The sequence below is a fragment of the Lepidochelys kempii genome, chromosome 26 (genome assembly GCF_965140265.1).
Source record: "Lepidochelys kempii isolate rLepKem1 chromosome 26, rLepKem1.hap2, whole genome shotgun sequence".
NCBI lineage: Eukaryota > Metazoa > Chordata > Testudines > Cheloniidae > Lepidochelys > Lepidochelys kempii.
Genome location: NC_133281.1, coordinates 4,567,052 through 4,583,804, shown reverse-complemented (window position 1 = coordinate 4,583,804; position 16,753 = coordinate 4,567,052). Strand labels below are relative to the sequence as shown.

The 16,753-nt window shown below is 48.6% G+C and overlaps 1 protein-coding gene across 1 annotated transcript in view; it reads left to right on the top strand.

Moving 5' to 3' along the window:
• LZTS1 (leucine zipper tumor suppressor 1) overlaps positions 1-16,038 on the top strand; it is a 42,489-nt gene extending 26,451 nt beyond the window's left edge. The window contains exons 2-4 of the mRNA XM_073325139.1: positions 3,242-3,732; positions 6,425-7,240; positions 8,938-16,038. Of these exons, the coding sequence (XP_073181240.1) occupies positions 3,379-3,732; positions 6,425-7,240; positions 8,938-9,615 (1,848 nt within the window). The 5' untranslated portion in view covers positions 3,242-3,378 and the 3' untranslated portion in view covers positions 9,616-16,038. The remainder of the gene's footprint in view (positions 1-3,241; positions 3,733-6,424; positions 7,241-8,937) is intronic.
• Positions 16,039-16,753: the final 715 nt, after the last annotated feature.

Here is a 16,753-nt window from a genome sequence, read left to right as displayed (position 1 = left end):
TACACATACCCTGTACGTCTCTTCCTCAGCCACTGTCCTTTCAGTCACTGTTCTTTGTAACCGGGATGGAGGGAATGCCAGCAGGCTACAAGCGAACAATGCCCCTGGCTACGATGTGGCTTCTTCACCCTGCACACTTATATAAACTTGCTTTCATGCATATGCAGGCATTGACAAAACCTTTGCACCTTGCATTCTCACGTTCACACTTGTGAACACACCCGGTCATGCCCACGGACCCCATGCATTCCCACACACAGTTACACGCTCATGCATGTACATCCCTTCACACATACGAATGTGCAGACACGGACACATGCACTCACACCATCTCAGACAATAATGGAAAACCGATAAAGGACTGTAAGGCAGCAGGACTTCAGTCAGGCTGCATTAAGTGCCCGCAAGTGAACAAGATGAAAGGGCAGGCCTGCTGGGCTGTAAAGTTAATTTAGGCTTAAATAGAGACTGGGAGTGGCTAAGTCATTATGCAAGGTAGCCTATTTCCCCTTGTTTTTTCCTACCCCCCCCCCCCCCAGATGTTCTGGTTTAACTTGGATTTAAACTTGGAGAGTGGTCAGTTTGGATGAGCTATTACCAGCAGGAGAGTGAGTTTGTGTGTGTGGTTTTTGGGAGGGGTGTGAGGGGGTGAGAGAACCTGGATTTGTGCAGGAAATGGCCCAACTTGATTATCATGCACATTGTGTAAAGAGTTGTCACTTTGGATGGGCTATCACCAGCAGGAGAGTGAATTTGTGTGTGGGGGGTGGAGGGTGAGAAAACCTGGATTTGTGCTGGAAATGGCCCAACCTGATGATCACTTTAGATAAGCTATTACCAGCAGGACAGTGGGGTGGGAGGAGGTATTGTTTCATATTCTCTGTGTGTATATAAAGTCTGCTGCAGTTTCCACGGTATGCATCCGATGAAGTGAGCTGTAGCTCATGAAAGCTCGTGCTCAAATAAATTGGTTAGTCTGTAAGGTGCCACAAGTCCTCCTTTTCTTTTTGCGAATACAGACTAACACGGCTGCTACTCTGAAAGTTAATAGAGGGGCCCAGCAGGACTGGCTGCTGAACAGTGATTCTGATGACTCTGGAAGCGTCCTATTCGTTCTCATCGATATAGTGTTTAAGATCCTGAAACAAGGATGTGTGTGTGTGTGCCATGCATGCACCAACGAGGTGTGTGTGTATTATATATATATATAAAAGCAGGAGAAGAGCAGTTGCTTGTGGAGGAAATATGTCGATGATGCTGATCCTGAAAAATGGTGGGGGAAATGAAAGAAAAGGACAAGTAAGCACAGAGCTTTGAGAGCCTTGACTAAAAGATGCTAGATGAGTGTTAGTTTCACTAACCCTTTTGAGGCAGAGGATGAGTGTTTGCAATGGCATAGTGAATATTTCAGGGACAGAGGCAGATGCGGTGCTAACTACAGGAAGGGAACTTCCTTGAATCAGACAAGACTCTGATGATTGGAAGGTTGTTCGTTGCAGGTTCCAAGAGAAGAAAACCCACATCTGAGCTAGCAGCCTGTATTTGAATTTAAACTGATTCTTGCTGCAGCATCCCCTCAGCCAGTTATACAGCATCACGCACCCGGCAGAGGGAGGAGCTCCACCGTGGCTCATATGCAGAGCTGTGCTAAAATCTGATTGTTCGGTCGCTGGCAATGCTGAAGTTGTTGTTTTTTTTTGTTAAATGGTCCCAGGGCAAACAAAACGTTTTCAGTTTTGAGCTTTATAAAGGTTTTATTATTGTTGGTTTTAAAAAATAAAAATGTAAAGAAACGTTGAGACAAGAAGCTCGGCTAAACAAAAACATTTTGATTTGAAACCTTGGCAGAACAGAACATTTAGTCTCTCTCGATATTATGTTTAGGATTTTTTTTTCCCTTGACCAAAACAATTTGGCAAATCGGATGTGAATTTACAAAATGGTTTGAGCTGACTCAAAACTGTGTTTGTCCCACACAAAATGTTTGGGTCAAAAATGTTGCTCCGCTCTGCTCACTCACACTGGTCTCCAAACAGATGCGCAGGAGCCCCACGTGCAGCTGAACCATTTCATTTATGTTCTGCCGTACTTTGAGACAAAGCCTCAGCAGTCTGCTTGGAATCTGGTAATAGCGACCCTCCAGCACGGGCCAGTGAACGCGCCAGGAGGTTGTCAGGATGACTAACAGAAAGCTTCCCACTGCCCCATGACAGGAAATCACATACTGCTTTCTGTTACCTTCAACATACCATGGATGTGTAAGCTGCATTATAGCAATTCGTTTTTGCAGAGGGCCAGGCTTTAGGAATGTGATTTTTGACCATGTACAGCACCTGGCACAACAGGGTCTGGGTCAATAACTGGGGCTCTTAGGTGCTACTGAGTACAATAAAAATGAGAGTCAGGAGCTAAGAGCCACAGAGCTGGCTAGGACCTGTTGCAGGTAACACATCTTGTTTTCAGAATGCCCCAGTGCTGCGTTAGAGACTCCTTCCCTTGTCTATTCTGGCAAACAGAGGCTGCAAGTCACTAAGAAAAGGCCTTGTCCACATGTGGGAATAGCCCCGAATCAGCCACCAGCAGTAGGCAGTCAATGCAGGCGCAGAAGTGCTTGCCACTGCCGACCCCTGGAGCAAGCCCAGGTTTTCCCCAGCTAAGTTAATTGGGTTGGCCCTAGCAGTCAGCACTGGAGTAGCTGCACCAGCTGCCGAATCAGGACAGTTCCTGAGTGTAGATAAGGCTTTAGACATCATTCTAAACGCTCCAGAAGGGAGCCTGGCTATTTCCTCTGTGTGTGTGTGTGTGTGTCTACGTACGTGTACGTGTACCTTCACCCACAGCCCCTCCCTGTTCACCATGTCGGGTGCCTGCCATGCTGTCGGTTTGCTCCATGGGACACTGGGAGCACGCCCCCTCTGTGCTTCAGAGCCTGGACCTGGGGAAGTGGAGAGAGGGACCTGCAGTCTCTGACCCAAACAATCCTTGGCCCCTCTGCCGAGCCTGGCAAGGGCAGGGGGGAGGGGGAGACAGTTTTTGTGGTGTGGACATTTGTCCAGCAGGAACTGGAATTGGACCCAGCCACTTAGATTCAGAGACTTTAAGGCCAGAAGGAACCATTGTAGCCTGACCTCCTGCACAGCACAGACCAGAGAACTCCCCCTCCGCCCCCAAACCCCCCCGTGACCCATGCACGTGAATTGTCCTGTTCTATCCTCTTCCATTCACTTCTTGTCTCCCGCAGGTTTGCAACTCCTGGGTACAGCGAGATCTTTGCTATGACTGCACCACCACCAGTCTCCGCCCTTAGCCAGAACGCCTCCGTAGAAGACACTCCTGGGGTCTCCTCTCTCCTCTACATGCCATCAGCCCAGGAGCATCATGGGGAGCGTCAGTAGCCTCATCTCCGGCCACAGCTTCCACAGCAAGCACTGCCGGGCCTCCCAGTACAAGCTCCGCAAGTCGTCCCACCTGAAGAAGTTGAACAGGTATTCAGATGGGCTGCTGAGGTTCGGCTTCTCCCAGGACTCCAGCCACAACAAGTCGAGCTCCAAAGGCAACAAGAATGAGGACTTCTTTTACATCAAGGTCAGCCAGAAAGCCCCTGGCTCCCACCGGACGGATTACACGTCAGTTTCCAGCGGGGACCTGGGCAGCCAGACAGGGGCCACTGGCATGGACTTTGGCACACCCACTCCCCAGAAACTGATGCCATTTTCCAATCAGCTGGAACTGGTTAGTAACAGAGACCAGTCACACCGTGTCTAAGGCCTTGTCTGAACTGGGAGGTTGCCCCACTTTCAGCCAGTGGGGTAGTCAGTGGCATTAATGAAGCCTTTAGTGCAGACAGGCTAGCCTGCTATTTGTGCCAGGGGAGCTGCAGCTGTGCACAGTCAGCGTGATCCAGCAGTTAGAGCAGACTCAGGACTCCTGGGTTCTATTTCCAACTCTGCCCCTGGTTGACTTGGGGAGTCACTTTGCTGAAACAAAATTCCCAGTTCCACGAGCCAATTGAAGGCCACTAGGGAGGTGCAGAATTGTTAATGTCAAACCCCAAGAATGGTTTAGTTTGAGATTTCATTACAAACTCCAAACCCAGAGCAGTTTCCCGAGACGCTTCGCTCAAGTTAGCCTGGGACTGGTTTATAGCTCCCACATAGTGACTGTGCAGCCTTAAGGTTTCAGGTAGAAACCATGGTAGAACTCAGCTGGGTGGGCCGAGCTTTGCACGGAGTTGCGGCCTTTGTTCAAGGGCAGATTGAAGCTCAGGAGGCTGGCAGGACTGAAACCAAATAAAAGGTTTGCCAGACCCCACTGTGAACTGAAGCTACCAGGATTCCCCCAGCTCTGATAGGTCCATGGCTGCTCACTGTTCACGTGACCAAGGCCTGCGAGTAGCAAGCCATCCCTGCCAACAGTGAAAGTGAAGGAAAAGAGAAATAAAACCATGGTGTAGAGCTAAGCTACAAAACAGGAAAGATGGTTGTGAGCTCAGGGTGCTAGCTTAGCAGTTATGAGATCTGGGTTCAGTTCCTTCCTCTACCACAGAATTCCTGTGTGGCCTTGGGCACATCCCTTAGTCTCTCTCTGCCTCAGTTCCCCATCTGTACAGTGCGGATAATAGCAGTGTCCTACCTCACAGTGGGTTGTGAGGATAAATGCATTAAAAGATTGTGAGATGCTCAGATACTATGGTAACAGGGAATATGTACATACAACAAAGGAGAAACACAAGAGTCTGTAAAGAGGAGGCTTGAGGAAGCTTTTCACAAGGCAGCCGCTACGCTTTAAACCAGAACTTGGTTACGAAGGAGCTGAGCGCTCCAGTCAAGCTCTGCGGGCCAAAGCCAGGAATTAGATTGATAGCAGGTCCCTGTCTGTGCCGCTGGAGAAGCTGCAGTTTACAAACAGCTTGGCTTTGCTCCTGGACTGAAACATTTCCATGACCAAGTGTGGCTTTAATGGCGCTCACAGCAGAGCTCTTCGAGTGATGGGAATAAACCAAACAATCCCTCCTAGGCCACAGGCCAGCAAGGAAGCAATGCCCCGTGTAAACAGTAGTATGCATTTGCCTCAGGAATCAAAGCTCGTGATCCCCAGATGTTCAAAATAATTAAAAGACTGGCCCAGTGCTACAGGACATGGCCTATGTGCCCACTGGTAGTCAGCCCAAGAACATGGCTTGTCCACTATTACCAAACACTCTCTGGACCACAATCCCAGGTTACAAGGCAAATAGTTTTGGGACTCCCCTCCCACCTAGCCCTAAAGAAAGGGAGAATGGTCACAATGCCTCAGTTATGAACCCATGATCTAGTGATTAGATCAGGGCCCTGTGAATCAGGTCTCCTGGGCTCTGAACCCTGCCCCTTGGGTTGCCATTTGCACTATTGCCCACTGAGTGTAACTTGCTAGGAGATCAGAGGGGTGGAGTTTTCTCCCTGCTTTGCCCTGGTGCAAATGACTGCACCAGCCACAGGGTACTGGGCTCCATTCCCTGTTTTGGGAGAGGAGTGTGCTCTGTTGGGGAAAGCAGGAGCCTCAGATTTAGGGAGCCTGGGTTCTGTGCCTAGCTCTGCCCTCAAGTCACTGCATGGTCTTGAGTAAGTTCCTGAACCTCTCTGGACCTTAGTTCCCCACGTTGTCTAAAATGGGGATAACCCCCACCCCCTTCTGGTAGGTACTTGAGATCACTGCAAATATGACCATAATTTATTAACCAGCCAGCCACATTCTCCTTTTCAGTGACTGGGTTTGCTGCATGCTCACCTTGCCCCCTGCATGTTCCTATCCCACAGCTCCAACTCTCATTGGGGTGAGCCAAGAGAGAGAGCTATCCCTTGGCTGAGCTGCATCTTTCCCAGGGCACGTTCCAAGGAAGCAATGGGAGGAGAAGCCTGAGGTACCGTTAACATCCCTTCCCCTGCCTGCTGCACCGTTTAGACCCAGCGGACACAGGGTATTTCAGTGCATCTGGGAACAAACAGCAGTTATGTCCTTAAGAGAGGCACAGGGAGGAGAAGCAAAGGAAGCTCCCAAGGGAGGAGAGTGGCTAGAGGCCAAGCTGATTCTGGAACTCTGAACTTCCCCCCAGTGGTCAGCTAGTTACATGCATTGTTGCCAATTTAGTCATTTTCAAACTCTAATTTCAGTTCCTGGGGAAAACCACTCTCCCAGTCACTGGAACACAGGCCAGCACAATTCTACAGGCGGGGATCTCCCTGCCCCCCTCCTCAGTCCCTTCGCTTTCCTCCCAAGTGGGGCAGCCCTGCAATGAGTCAGCTAGCAGGGTTCAGCTGTGCTATGGGATCCCCTGCAGTCTCAGCTGCCAGGGACCCGGCATTAGAAAACCTACAAGGGATTAAGCAGAAAGGAGTAAGATCCAAGTCCTTAGGTATGCATTGATCAGAATCTCTCTTCTCTCTAGGGCACAGAGAAGGGCGTTATAAGGCCAACTGCCTTCAAGCCAGTGATCCCCCGCTCAGGCGCGATCCTCCACTCCTCTCCGGAAAATGGCAGCCATATCTCCCAGCAGCTGCACCCTCCGGACAAAAGGAAGGATCAAGAACTCAAGCCCATGTTGTGCTCTGGAGGTTTGTCGGACTCCGGCAGGAACTCTATGTCCAGCCTCCCAACCCACAGCACCACCAGCAGCTACCAGCTGGATCCCCTGGTCACCCCTATGGGGCCCATCAGCCGCTTCGGGGGCTCAGCCCACAACATCACCCAGTGCACCATCATACAAGACAGCAACATGATGAGCCTCAAGGCGCTGTCCTTCTCCGACAGCGGCAACAAGATCCTCAACCCTGGAAAAGCTGCCCATCACCCCGAGAAAGCCTCCTGCATCCGGTCTCCCATCTCCACTGATGAGTCCACCATCCAGGAGCTGGAGCAGAAACTGCTGGAGAGGGAAGGGGAACTGCAGGAACTGCAGTGCAGCTTTGAGGAGAAGGAGATCACCTCCTGCCAGGCCTATGAGGAAAAGCAGAGGCGCTGCAAGGAAGAGCTGGAGGGGCTGAAGCAAAAGTGCAACAGCAAGCTCAAGCAAACCTCTCAGAAGATGCAGCGGACGCAGCAGGTGCTGCACCTCCAAGTGTTCCAGTTGCAAAAGGAGAAGCAGCAGCTTCGTGAGGAGCTGGAGAACCTCATGAAGGAGCAAGACCTGCTGCAGACCAAGCTGAGGTCCTATGAGAAAGAGAAAACCAGCTTTGCCCCAGCGCTGGAAGAAACTCAGTGGGAGGTGAGACAGTGCTCTGTTTTGAACACACTAAAGTCACACAAGTGAGGGGGCGGAGGGGGGGTTCCAAATTGCTGTGACTGCAAAAAAAAAATGCACGTGAAAGTAAGGAGATTGCACCCACAGGTAGGCATGCAAAAGGCAGTAACTGTGCAAACAGGTGATTGCACAGTTACCCTTTTTGGGGTCTACAAATGCTTTGTGGCTGAGCTCTTTCACACTATCTATTGCATTTATGAAGCATCCAGAATTCTAGTATTTAAGAACCTAAGGCCCAAACCAGTGCTTACTGAAATAAATGCCAGTTGTCTTTGGATTAAGTGGGCTTTCTAGATGCCAGCCTGTTTTTCTGTCCTCACATACACTGCACTGAACATTGTTGTGTTTGAGAAATTTGTGAAGGTAGTTATCTGTTGTGCGTGGATGCATTGTTTGTAGGCACAGAATAAGAGAATATGTCCATTTAAGACATTTTTCTTGCTTGCCGGGCATGTGGAGGCTTTGTAATGTATTCATTTAGACTGATCCTGTGCCCCTCATGACATCTTGGCATCTCACATCATTTAAAGACACAACTACGACATTTAAAAAAACCCTGTTGTTAAAATAACTCAGTTAATGAAACAGCCAATCACACAATTCTTCCAGCTGTAGACTGTTCTCCCCTCATCCCCCAAGGAACTATAAAGCTGCTTTACTTACATGTGAAGTAACTACCTGGACTTGACGTGGGTCACTTCATCAGAGTATTAAAACCTTCCTACTGCATGCCTGTGTTTTATATAATCTCCTTATTGATCTGATATAAAATTTAATAAAAGAGACAGGTAAGCTGCTGAAAATTCAAGCAGCATTCTCCTCCCTGCAGCATGAATGAAACATGTGAACATGTTTGTTACAAATGGATGTGCAGAGCCATTGGTGGATTAATCTGTACATTAGAGGATGGCGGCTAATCAAAATTGATATTAGCCCTTCCCCCTCCAACCCCCATCTGCAGATTTGTTTTCATATTTTTGTTGATTTGCTCCTAAACTAAAAACCCCAGAAACTAAAATCTCAGGGTGTGCATACACCGAGCTGGGAGCAAGGCTCTGGGTCCAAGCTCAGACAGTTCCCCTGAACCTCTGCCAGTGTTGCAATGTCCACATAGCTGTCTTTAGTGTGCTGGCACAAGTCCCATCAACAGAAGCTTGTGCAAACATACCTTTAAGGGCCAGATTTTCAAATTAGCCCTGTGTTTTTGGGTGCACGTTGGATGCTGAGCACTTCTGAAATTCTGGCCCAAGTTGTGGATGCTGAGCCCTTGGAAATCTGAATTACAGTAGTATTTGAGTGCCTAGCCCCCATAGGCTTCTTTGACAGTCCCAGCCTTGATGCTGACCTACACTGCAGAGACCCAGTGCAAAGTTTAGGCCCCACTCTAGGGACTGAATTTCACCTCAGTGAAGCTATTTTTGGGTGTCACTGATCTATTTGCAATATTCAGGGATGGTGCCTGGGTGTAAAAGTCCAACTGGTAGTGTAGAACTGTGCTAAGAGAAGGTTTCTCAGCCAGGACCCCCAGGTTCTATTCCTACCTCCACCATGGACTGGAATCGGATGGAGCACGGGTGAGCGACATGGTGGGTTTCGTACCACTTTGGGGTGTGGTTTTTAAGCAGTGGCCCTAACGCTGGCCGGTTGGTGTCCCCCCACAGGTGTGTCAGAAGTCTGGCGAAATCTCCCTCCTGAAGCAGCAGTTGAAGGACTCCCAGATGGAGCTCAATGCCAAGACAAGCGAGATCCTCAGCTTGAAAGCCCAGCTGAAGGACGTGAGGGGGAAGATGGAGGGACTGGAGATGAAAACCCAGGACATGGAAGATTCCCTTCGCACCAAGGCTATGGAGCTGGAGGTGTGTGAAAATGAGCTCCAGCGCAAGAGGAATGAGTCAGAGCTGTTGAGGGAGAAGGTGAACCTGCTGGAGCAGGAGATCATGGAGCTCCGGACGGAGCCGACCATCCTCAAGGAGCAGCGAAGCGATGGGAGGGATAGGATGGCCTCCGCCAGCCCGGCTGTGGGGATGATGGATGACGTCCAAGCCCTGCAGGGGGCAGTGGAGAAACTGAAAGCAGAGCTGAAGGAGGAGAGAGACAAGAACGAGCAGCTGACTTCCAGCTTCCAGCAGGAGCGACAGATCTGGAAGGAGGAGAAGGAGAAGGTGATCCACTACCAGAAGCAGTTGCAACAGAGCTACCTTCACATGTACAAAAGAAACCAAAACATGGAGAAGATGCTCCAGCAATTGGCTGCAGGGGGTGACGGCAAAGAGCCCATCGACCTGGATATCCATGGCACCGATGTCCCCTACGAGGACATCATAGCCACGGAGATCTAACCAGACCTGCTCTCTCTCTCCCCGCACTTCATAGCGGCGGGGAGGAGTGTCTCTTTCAGGCAAGGACTGAGCGGCACAGCCCCATGGGTCCGTTAACGCCAGACAGCCCATGTACAGTTCGGATGAGCCGTGCATGTGTTAGCCAAGCTGGTTGCCCAGCCAGCTCAAGAGCTCCTAGTGTGGCACCATGATGGTACCCCAAGCTGCCTGTCATGTTGTGGAGGTGAAAGAAAACAACTCCTGCTAATGGTGACGTGCCGGCATCTGCCCTTCGTGTCTGATGTCTCCTCAGCAGGATGCTGGTTGCCCACTTGTAGAAACAGGGAGGGGAGGGTTGGGGATTGGAACAGGAGTTTAGCAGATGATTCTGCAATCAGGGAATAAAGTGACACGCTGGCCAAACTCTCCCAGGGGTGCAGAAGGGGCCACTGGGTCACTGTGACTAAGGAAATCAGCCCCCTCCAGCGTGTAACACACATTGGTCCAGCCCCTGGAAGAGGGTGGCCAGGGACACACTCCTCCTCCTGAGCGCCACGGGAAATAATGCCTCATTGCAACCACTGAGCCCGGGCCCAAGGGCTAAGGAATACACTGAGCCAATCAAAAAAAAAAAATCTATTTATCTTCCTCCTGGGGATTCTGGTTTCTAAGATTTGCAGGCTTTTATCCCTCTGCAGCTTGAGTCCAGTGGAACCCGTCCAGGCTCCAGTCCCTACAGGCCAAGGTGGTATTTTTGCCATGCCAGAGATTTGGATTAGCATCTCCAATCTGCTTCTTCGCTCCTTAGGTTAACCCGACCTCAAGAATGACCACCCCAACCAGCTAGTTCAGGACCAGGGACCAAAGGGAGCCCCATCCATTTCTCCTTGGCAAGCAGGATGATGGTGGGTATGTTGGGGGAAGGGATGGAAATTAAAAGATCCCTCCCTGTCTCTGAGAGAGAAGAGGATGAGGATCGATCCTGTGCCCTCAGGCAAAAAAGAAACCAGTAGAAGGAGACCACTCTCAAGGGAGCATTAGCTGACAGTGCTTATCAGTACAGCTTCGTGCCACCCCAAACTGCTTTATGCCAACGAGGCCCATGACTTCAGCGAGCCTGACTATCTTGCTTCCAGAGCTGGTCAGAAAATGCTGCAAGAGTCTTCGTAAAAAGAGGTTGAACATTTCATAATAATTTTGAGCCGGTAGGTTTCCAAAAGAAACCATTTTCCACCTATTCTAAAGCTTTTGCAAAACATTTTTATTGCAAAATGTTCAGTTTTGAAAATTCCAAGTTTAGAAAATTTTCAGCTTTTCAGTTTTAGAACCCAGCCCCTACCCTCTCCCTCCTTCTGTCATTAAAAGGAGAAGGGGAGAAAAAGGAAAAACAACAAACTGAAAACACCAAATCCCCAAATGTTTAGTTTACAGGTTTCATTAAAAAAAAAATACACACACGCTATTTTTTTTTTTTTTTTTTTTTGCAAAGATTTCCATGTTAGGAATAAAAGCCACTTTCCACCTAAAATATTTTTTGTTTAACAAATTTTGACCAGTCCAGCTCAGCTCCTTGCTGCTTTTTGTGTCTGGTTGCCTGAGGAGGATGGGGTAGTCTGTGCTTTGGGGAAATTAGACTTCCCACCTTATACTGGTTTCAGAGTAACAGCCGTGTTAGTCTGTATTCGCAAAAAGAAAAGGAGTACTTGTGGCACCTTAGAGACTAACCAATTTATTTGAGCATGAGCTTTCATGAGCTACAGCTCACTTCATCAAATTCAAAGCCATGTAGCCAAAAGCACTCCTTGAAAATCCTGCCCTGTGTTCTTCCTGTTGTCTCTCTCATCTCGGAGCTGGGAGCTACCAAAATATCGGTCCATCTCATTTTTTCCATCATTTTGGTCATTTTTATTTGTGGTGTTCCCCCCTCCCATTCCATGATCAAAGTTCAGGCTAGTAAAGGGAGATGCTGCAGGAAAGAAGCTTGGCCCTCAACAGCTGCTAAATATACTCTTTACAGTTCAGATCCCTATATTTTAATATGCCAGTCAGGCACAGGTGGGGGTCAATGCCAAGTTGGCTACTGTCAAGATCCACCAGCTGGCAGCTGCTGGAGTTTGGCCATCACCTGTTTTAGATTCACTGGCACAAGGGTCCACTGTTCCTAAAAACAACCTTCTAAACCACTACCAAATATTTACAGCTTTCTTTGGTTTCTTGGATTTTAGTGCTCATGTGGAAAAGAGAGAAAATCCCCACACATAGCTGAGCCAATGCACCTTGATCCTGACCTCCGTCTCTCTGTGCTGTTCTAGCCGTAAGGGAACCCACACAAAGGTGGGACTGCAGGTTTTGACCCAGAATAACCCTTGATATTGCAGTGCTGAACAGACCCACCCTTCACTGCCATTGTGTCATATCCCTGCCCCAGAAGAGCCTTTGCTACTGTGGTCCCCTCTTTGCCCTGCAGGTGCACCTCCATCCTGACCTGCATCACTCCATTTTTCCAGTCCTGGATGAATTGCATCAAGTCTCACCTAGCTAGGGAGCGGGGTGGCTATGTGAACCAATGCTAGTGAAGGACTTAAACTGAGCCCTAGGAAACTCCTCTCATGTGTGACCTGATGAAGATTTGGAGCTCAAGGAGTTAATTCTCCATTGTCCTGTACCGTGTGCACTCACTGTCCCAAGTACAAGTGAGTGTGAAAAGCTGCCATATCCGAATGGTAGTTCTTTACACCAGCATAAATAACTGCAAAAGACGCAAGGCAATGGGGGATCAGGCCCCAGGTTTCCAAGGGGAAAAGGCTACTCTATTATTGGCCTCCCTTCTTCTCCACATGCCAGCCAGGAAGCTGGGTTTAAGGATATACCCTCCAGAGTCAAAACATGCATAAATTACCATTTCCAAACCACACTCATCTCTGGAGAATCCCCTCTGAAGCCAGTGTTGCTACCCCAGGGAGAAACCTGGCTCAATAGTGATCATTTGTCAAGCTAGGAGGCAGCTTCCCTGCTCTCTCTCTGATTCCCCCACATGTTCCCGCCTATTGAATGCTGACTGCCTTATTATTCCCCTCCATGCCATTAAGTCAGTGGGTTCCAGGCCCAGTGGGTGACAGGAGCTTGTAAGAGAAAAGGATTTCATTTTGTTTTCTAGTCCAAGTCTTAAATCTTCCCCCAGCCTTTAATGGAGGATTACAAAACTCCAGCATGTAAACCAGCCCTCCTAAACTCAGCAGCTGCCAAACGCTGCTGTGAGCAAACTGGGCTTCCTTGTCCTCACATTGGTGTCCGTTTGATCCTGTTGTGAGGGCAGGTTCTGCAGGGGCCAGAAAGCATGAAACAGAATTCTCAGCCACAAGCCTCTGAACACCTTTTTCAAGGCATTGGGAATTTTAGTGCCCAGGAAAGCTGGCTCAGCAGAAGCCAGAAGCTTCTATCCACGGAGCAGGTATGGGATGGACAGCAGGAGGTCAGGAGTCCGTGACATGCTGCGTTCCCACCATGCTTTGCCTGTGGCTTCGAAGGAACCCCTGCTCCTCTAGGAATGCAAGGAGAGTTTAGTCTCCATCACCCGCTGGTTTCTCTCCTAGCCAAGCCTGCCAGTCAGGAGACCGATTTGTGCCAATTGCAGTGGGGTTTGTAGTGGAGCGGGGACATTAGTCCCCAAAGGAACTGGGCCGAGATCCACCAAACTCACTTCACGTGGGCTGGTGCACAGCCTTCAGCATTCAGCCACAACCGTCTGGGCATGAATTCAAACTGATGAGGTAGAGGCCGTCACCTCTGAGCTATCCAATTCGTAAGCCAAAGCTGGAGAGGTGAATGGACTTTCCATCCTATTGCCAGTGCCCCAGCCTACCAGCTTCTAAACTCTGAAACCGATCTGTGCCTTGTGTGTTTCCCCAACCAAAGCAAAACCAGGTGTTGTTCTGGAAGCTATTTACATTTGGCTCAAACGTGACAGGTGGGCAGCACACACTAGTCTTTTCCTCTGATGGGTTAGAGAAAAGGCTTTGGCCACCACCACCGTCCCATCTACTGTGCAGTCCCCCAAAAATCAGAACCCAACAATCAAGGGTAGGAAAGGCTCCAGCCCATCCACCATGCACTGATTCTCCGTGGGCCTGCATTTTGCATAGTCATTTCCACCAATGCAAAGCCACTGGGCTGGATTTGTATTCTGCAAGCCTGCCCAAGCAAGGGACAGTGCTCACCTGCAATGCCCCAGGATCTGGCCAGAAATTAGATGCTGAATCTGAGAGTCACAGCCTCATCCCTGCTTCTCCATCTGTATTGGCTCGGATATTCAGGCCTGTGCAACAGCTTTGGCTGCACCCCCTGTACCAGAGGGGGAGAGCTGCTGTTCTCCCCCATACATGCATGGCTGGAACTTGTGTAACAATTGCAGGGGAGGAAGGGGTCTCTCCCCCACCCCCACTTTACTCCCAGAACACACGACTGAGCCCATTCTGGTTTGGCTCAGACTTTGCACTGTTGTGCAAATAACTACACCAGGTTCAGGGGAAAAGAGAATCACGTCTCCTAGTGCTAAATTTCCACAAACTTCAGGGAGGCTTGGATACTTTGTGTCTCGAGCCCTTCTTTACTGAAGGAGGAGTTGACTGTTTCCCACAGTCATGCTGTTCCTTCAGCCCAGGAGCAGCGAGCATCTTTGGCATACCAGCCATCTCTAGGAATAAGTCCCCCTGCCACCCTTACAGAGTAAATCCATCAGATCTTTCAGACAAGGCAGATCCAGTTCCAGTTCCTCCTTGCCTTTCCCCTTAGAGATTTTCTGTTGGGAGGTGATGCGAGTTTGCAGACATTTTTCTGTAAGATATTGTGTTCTTCTCCCAACAGATTTGTTTCCCCTCCACCCCACGCATGTGTCATGCGTTCACTGCCTCTCTGACACGCTGCACACTGAGGCAGGGAGGATCCAAGCAACTAGCAATTAAAATGATCATAACTTGGAACCAACAAATGGTTCCTTATATCTGTAGTGCCCAAGATAACCTCTTACAGAAAGGGGTGGTTGTATTTGCCTTAAATACAGCGGATTCCTCCTGGAAAAAACAAACAGTCTGATCAGGAAGAATTCCACATTTTAATGTTGCGCTGATGCCTTCTTTTTTCAAATGAAAAAAAACAAGCAAGTGGCACCAAGTGTCTGTTTTCAGCTTGCTCTTCAATACCAAACCCTGGGCTGGAATTTCAGAGGTGTTGAGCACCCATGAATTGCACCCAAGTTAACGGGAGCAGCAGGTGCTGAGCACCTCTGAAAGATAGGGCCACGATTGCGATGTTGCAGATCCTCATGATGAGAGGTAGGTAGTGCAATCCACACATAAGACCTATAGCATTACAGAAAGCTTACCTCCCATTGGTGCACAGATAAGTTCAGGGCATATTAAGGCTCTGAGCCTGCAATTGCACGCATATGCTTTGTATCCTGTAACCCACACAGAACCCTGTTGAAGTCTCCAGGGCACCACACAGGTGCAAATACAGGATTGGGAAGTAAATGATACAGCTCTTCAGAGAGAGCCTCAAACTACAACATCTGCATTTGGATTCTGAACACCTAGAACTTCAGGGTGGTTTTGACAGACCTAGTAGAAAGATAAAGGCTATTTGTAAAATTTGGATCCAGTTTCAGATTTCAAACCCTAAGCTCTAGATTTTACCCATATCTTCTGAAAAGACAGCTTGGGATATAATTTGAACAAAAGGAAAAAAAATAAATAATGGAGCAAGACTATTCCGAGCCTAAAGGCCGAGTCTTGTGACTTATCCTGGTCCCTTTGGCTTGTGACTTATCCCTGGTTCCCTCTAGAATAATCCAGATTTTAGTCTGACCTCCTGCAGAACACAGGCCAGAGACTTTTCCACCCAGCAATTCCTGCCTCTTGTGGCCGAGCTATAGCACACCTACTGGAGGCTGATGGGTAGGCGCCAGATGCAAATGGCCCAAGAGATGCAAACGATACACGATGCAAGAAGAGCAAAATTGTTCCTGACCAGGATCCCGTCAAGAGTTTTCCCACAAGGCACCAGCTCATGTCTCATTAAGGCCCTGCTCCTTCCTCATTTAAGTCAAGGGGCACGGTCCCATTGACTTCAATGGCACCCATGGGAATTCCTTGTATCACCAGCCCTGTATCTTCCACAAGCGCTGTACAATGTGATTGACTGGAGATGCTGCCTTTGCACAATGCCGTGTTTGACTTTGACTGTATGCATTGCCAATGTGTCACTCTTAGGCATATGAGTAACTGCTATGCTGTCCCACCCACCCACGGGGCGAGGCCAGGTTTTAGTCTGTATATATTAGATATTACTTTTTTTCTGCAGGTTTTTAGATGTTATTTCTGGTGACTGATGTAAACTATGGTAATTTTATGTTTTTATTTATATTATAAATAAATTTTTTAAAACCTATCCTCATTCTCTCTAAGTGGAATATTTTACAGATGTTACACAGAAGGGACCACTGTGATCATCTAGTCTGACCTCCTGCATCTAGCCCAACAACTCATGGTTGAATAACCAGTCATGAAATTACAATCTAAATAGACAAGGCAGACAAAGGAAACATTATTATCCCCATTTTACAGATGGGGACCCAAGGCCCAGAGAGATTAAGGGACAGATTTGCAAAGGTATTTAAGCACCTAAGGATGCAGATAGGATATTCCAAAGCACCTAAGGAACTGAAATGCTTTTAAAAATCCAGCTAGGTGCCAATTTGCCTCTTAGGCACCTAAATACCTTTATGAGTCTGGCCATAAGTGACGTGCCCAAGGTCAGACAGGGATTCTGTGGCAGAGCTGGGAATTGAAGCCAGATCTCTTAAGTCCCTGGCCAGTACTGTAACAGTTCTTCGTCAACTTTAAATGAGTGCTACTTCAGCCACCTCAAATTGTCCAGTCTGGCTTACATCACAGCAGCCGATGTTGCTAGAGGAAAAAGCTAGGAAAAAATCATGCAGTGATGCATGGATGCAGAGAGAGATTTAAAACAATGTGCAGTGACATTTTAAGTGGCATGCACATTGGCAGAATCAATCCATGAACCAAACATCCTCCTAAATATTAAACCTAATCCCCAGAGTCCCTTTCCTGTAGCAAGCATTGTATCCTCTCTAGCACACAGT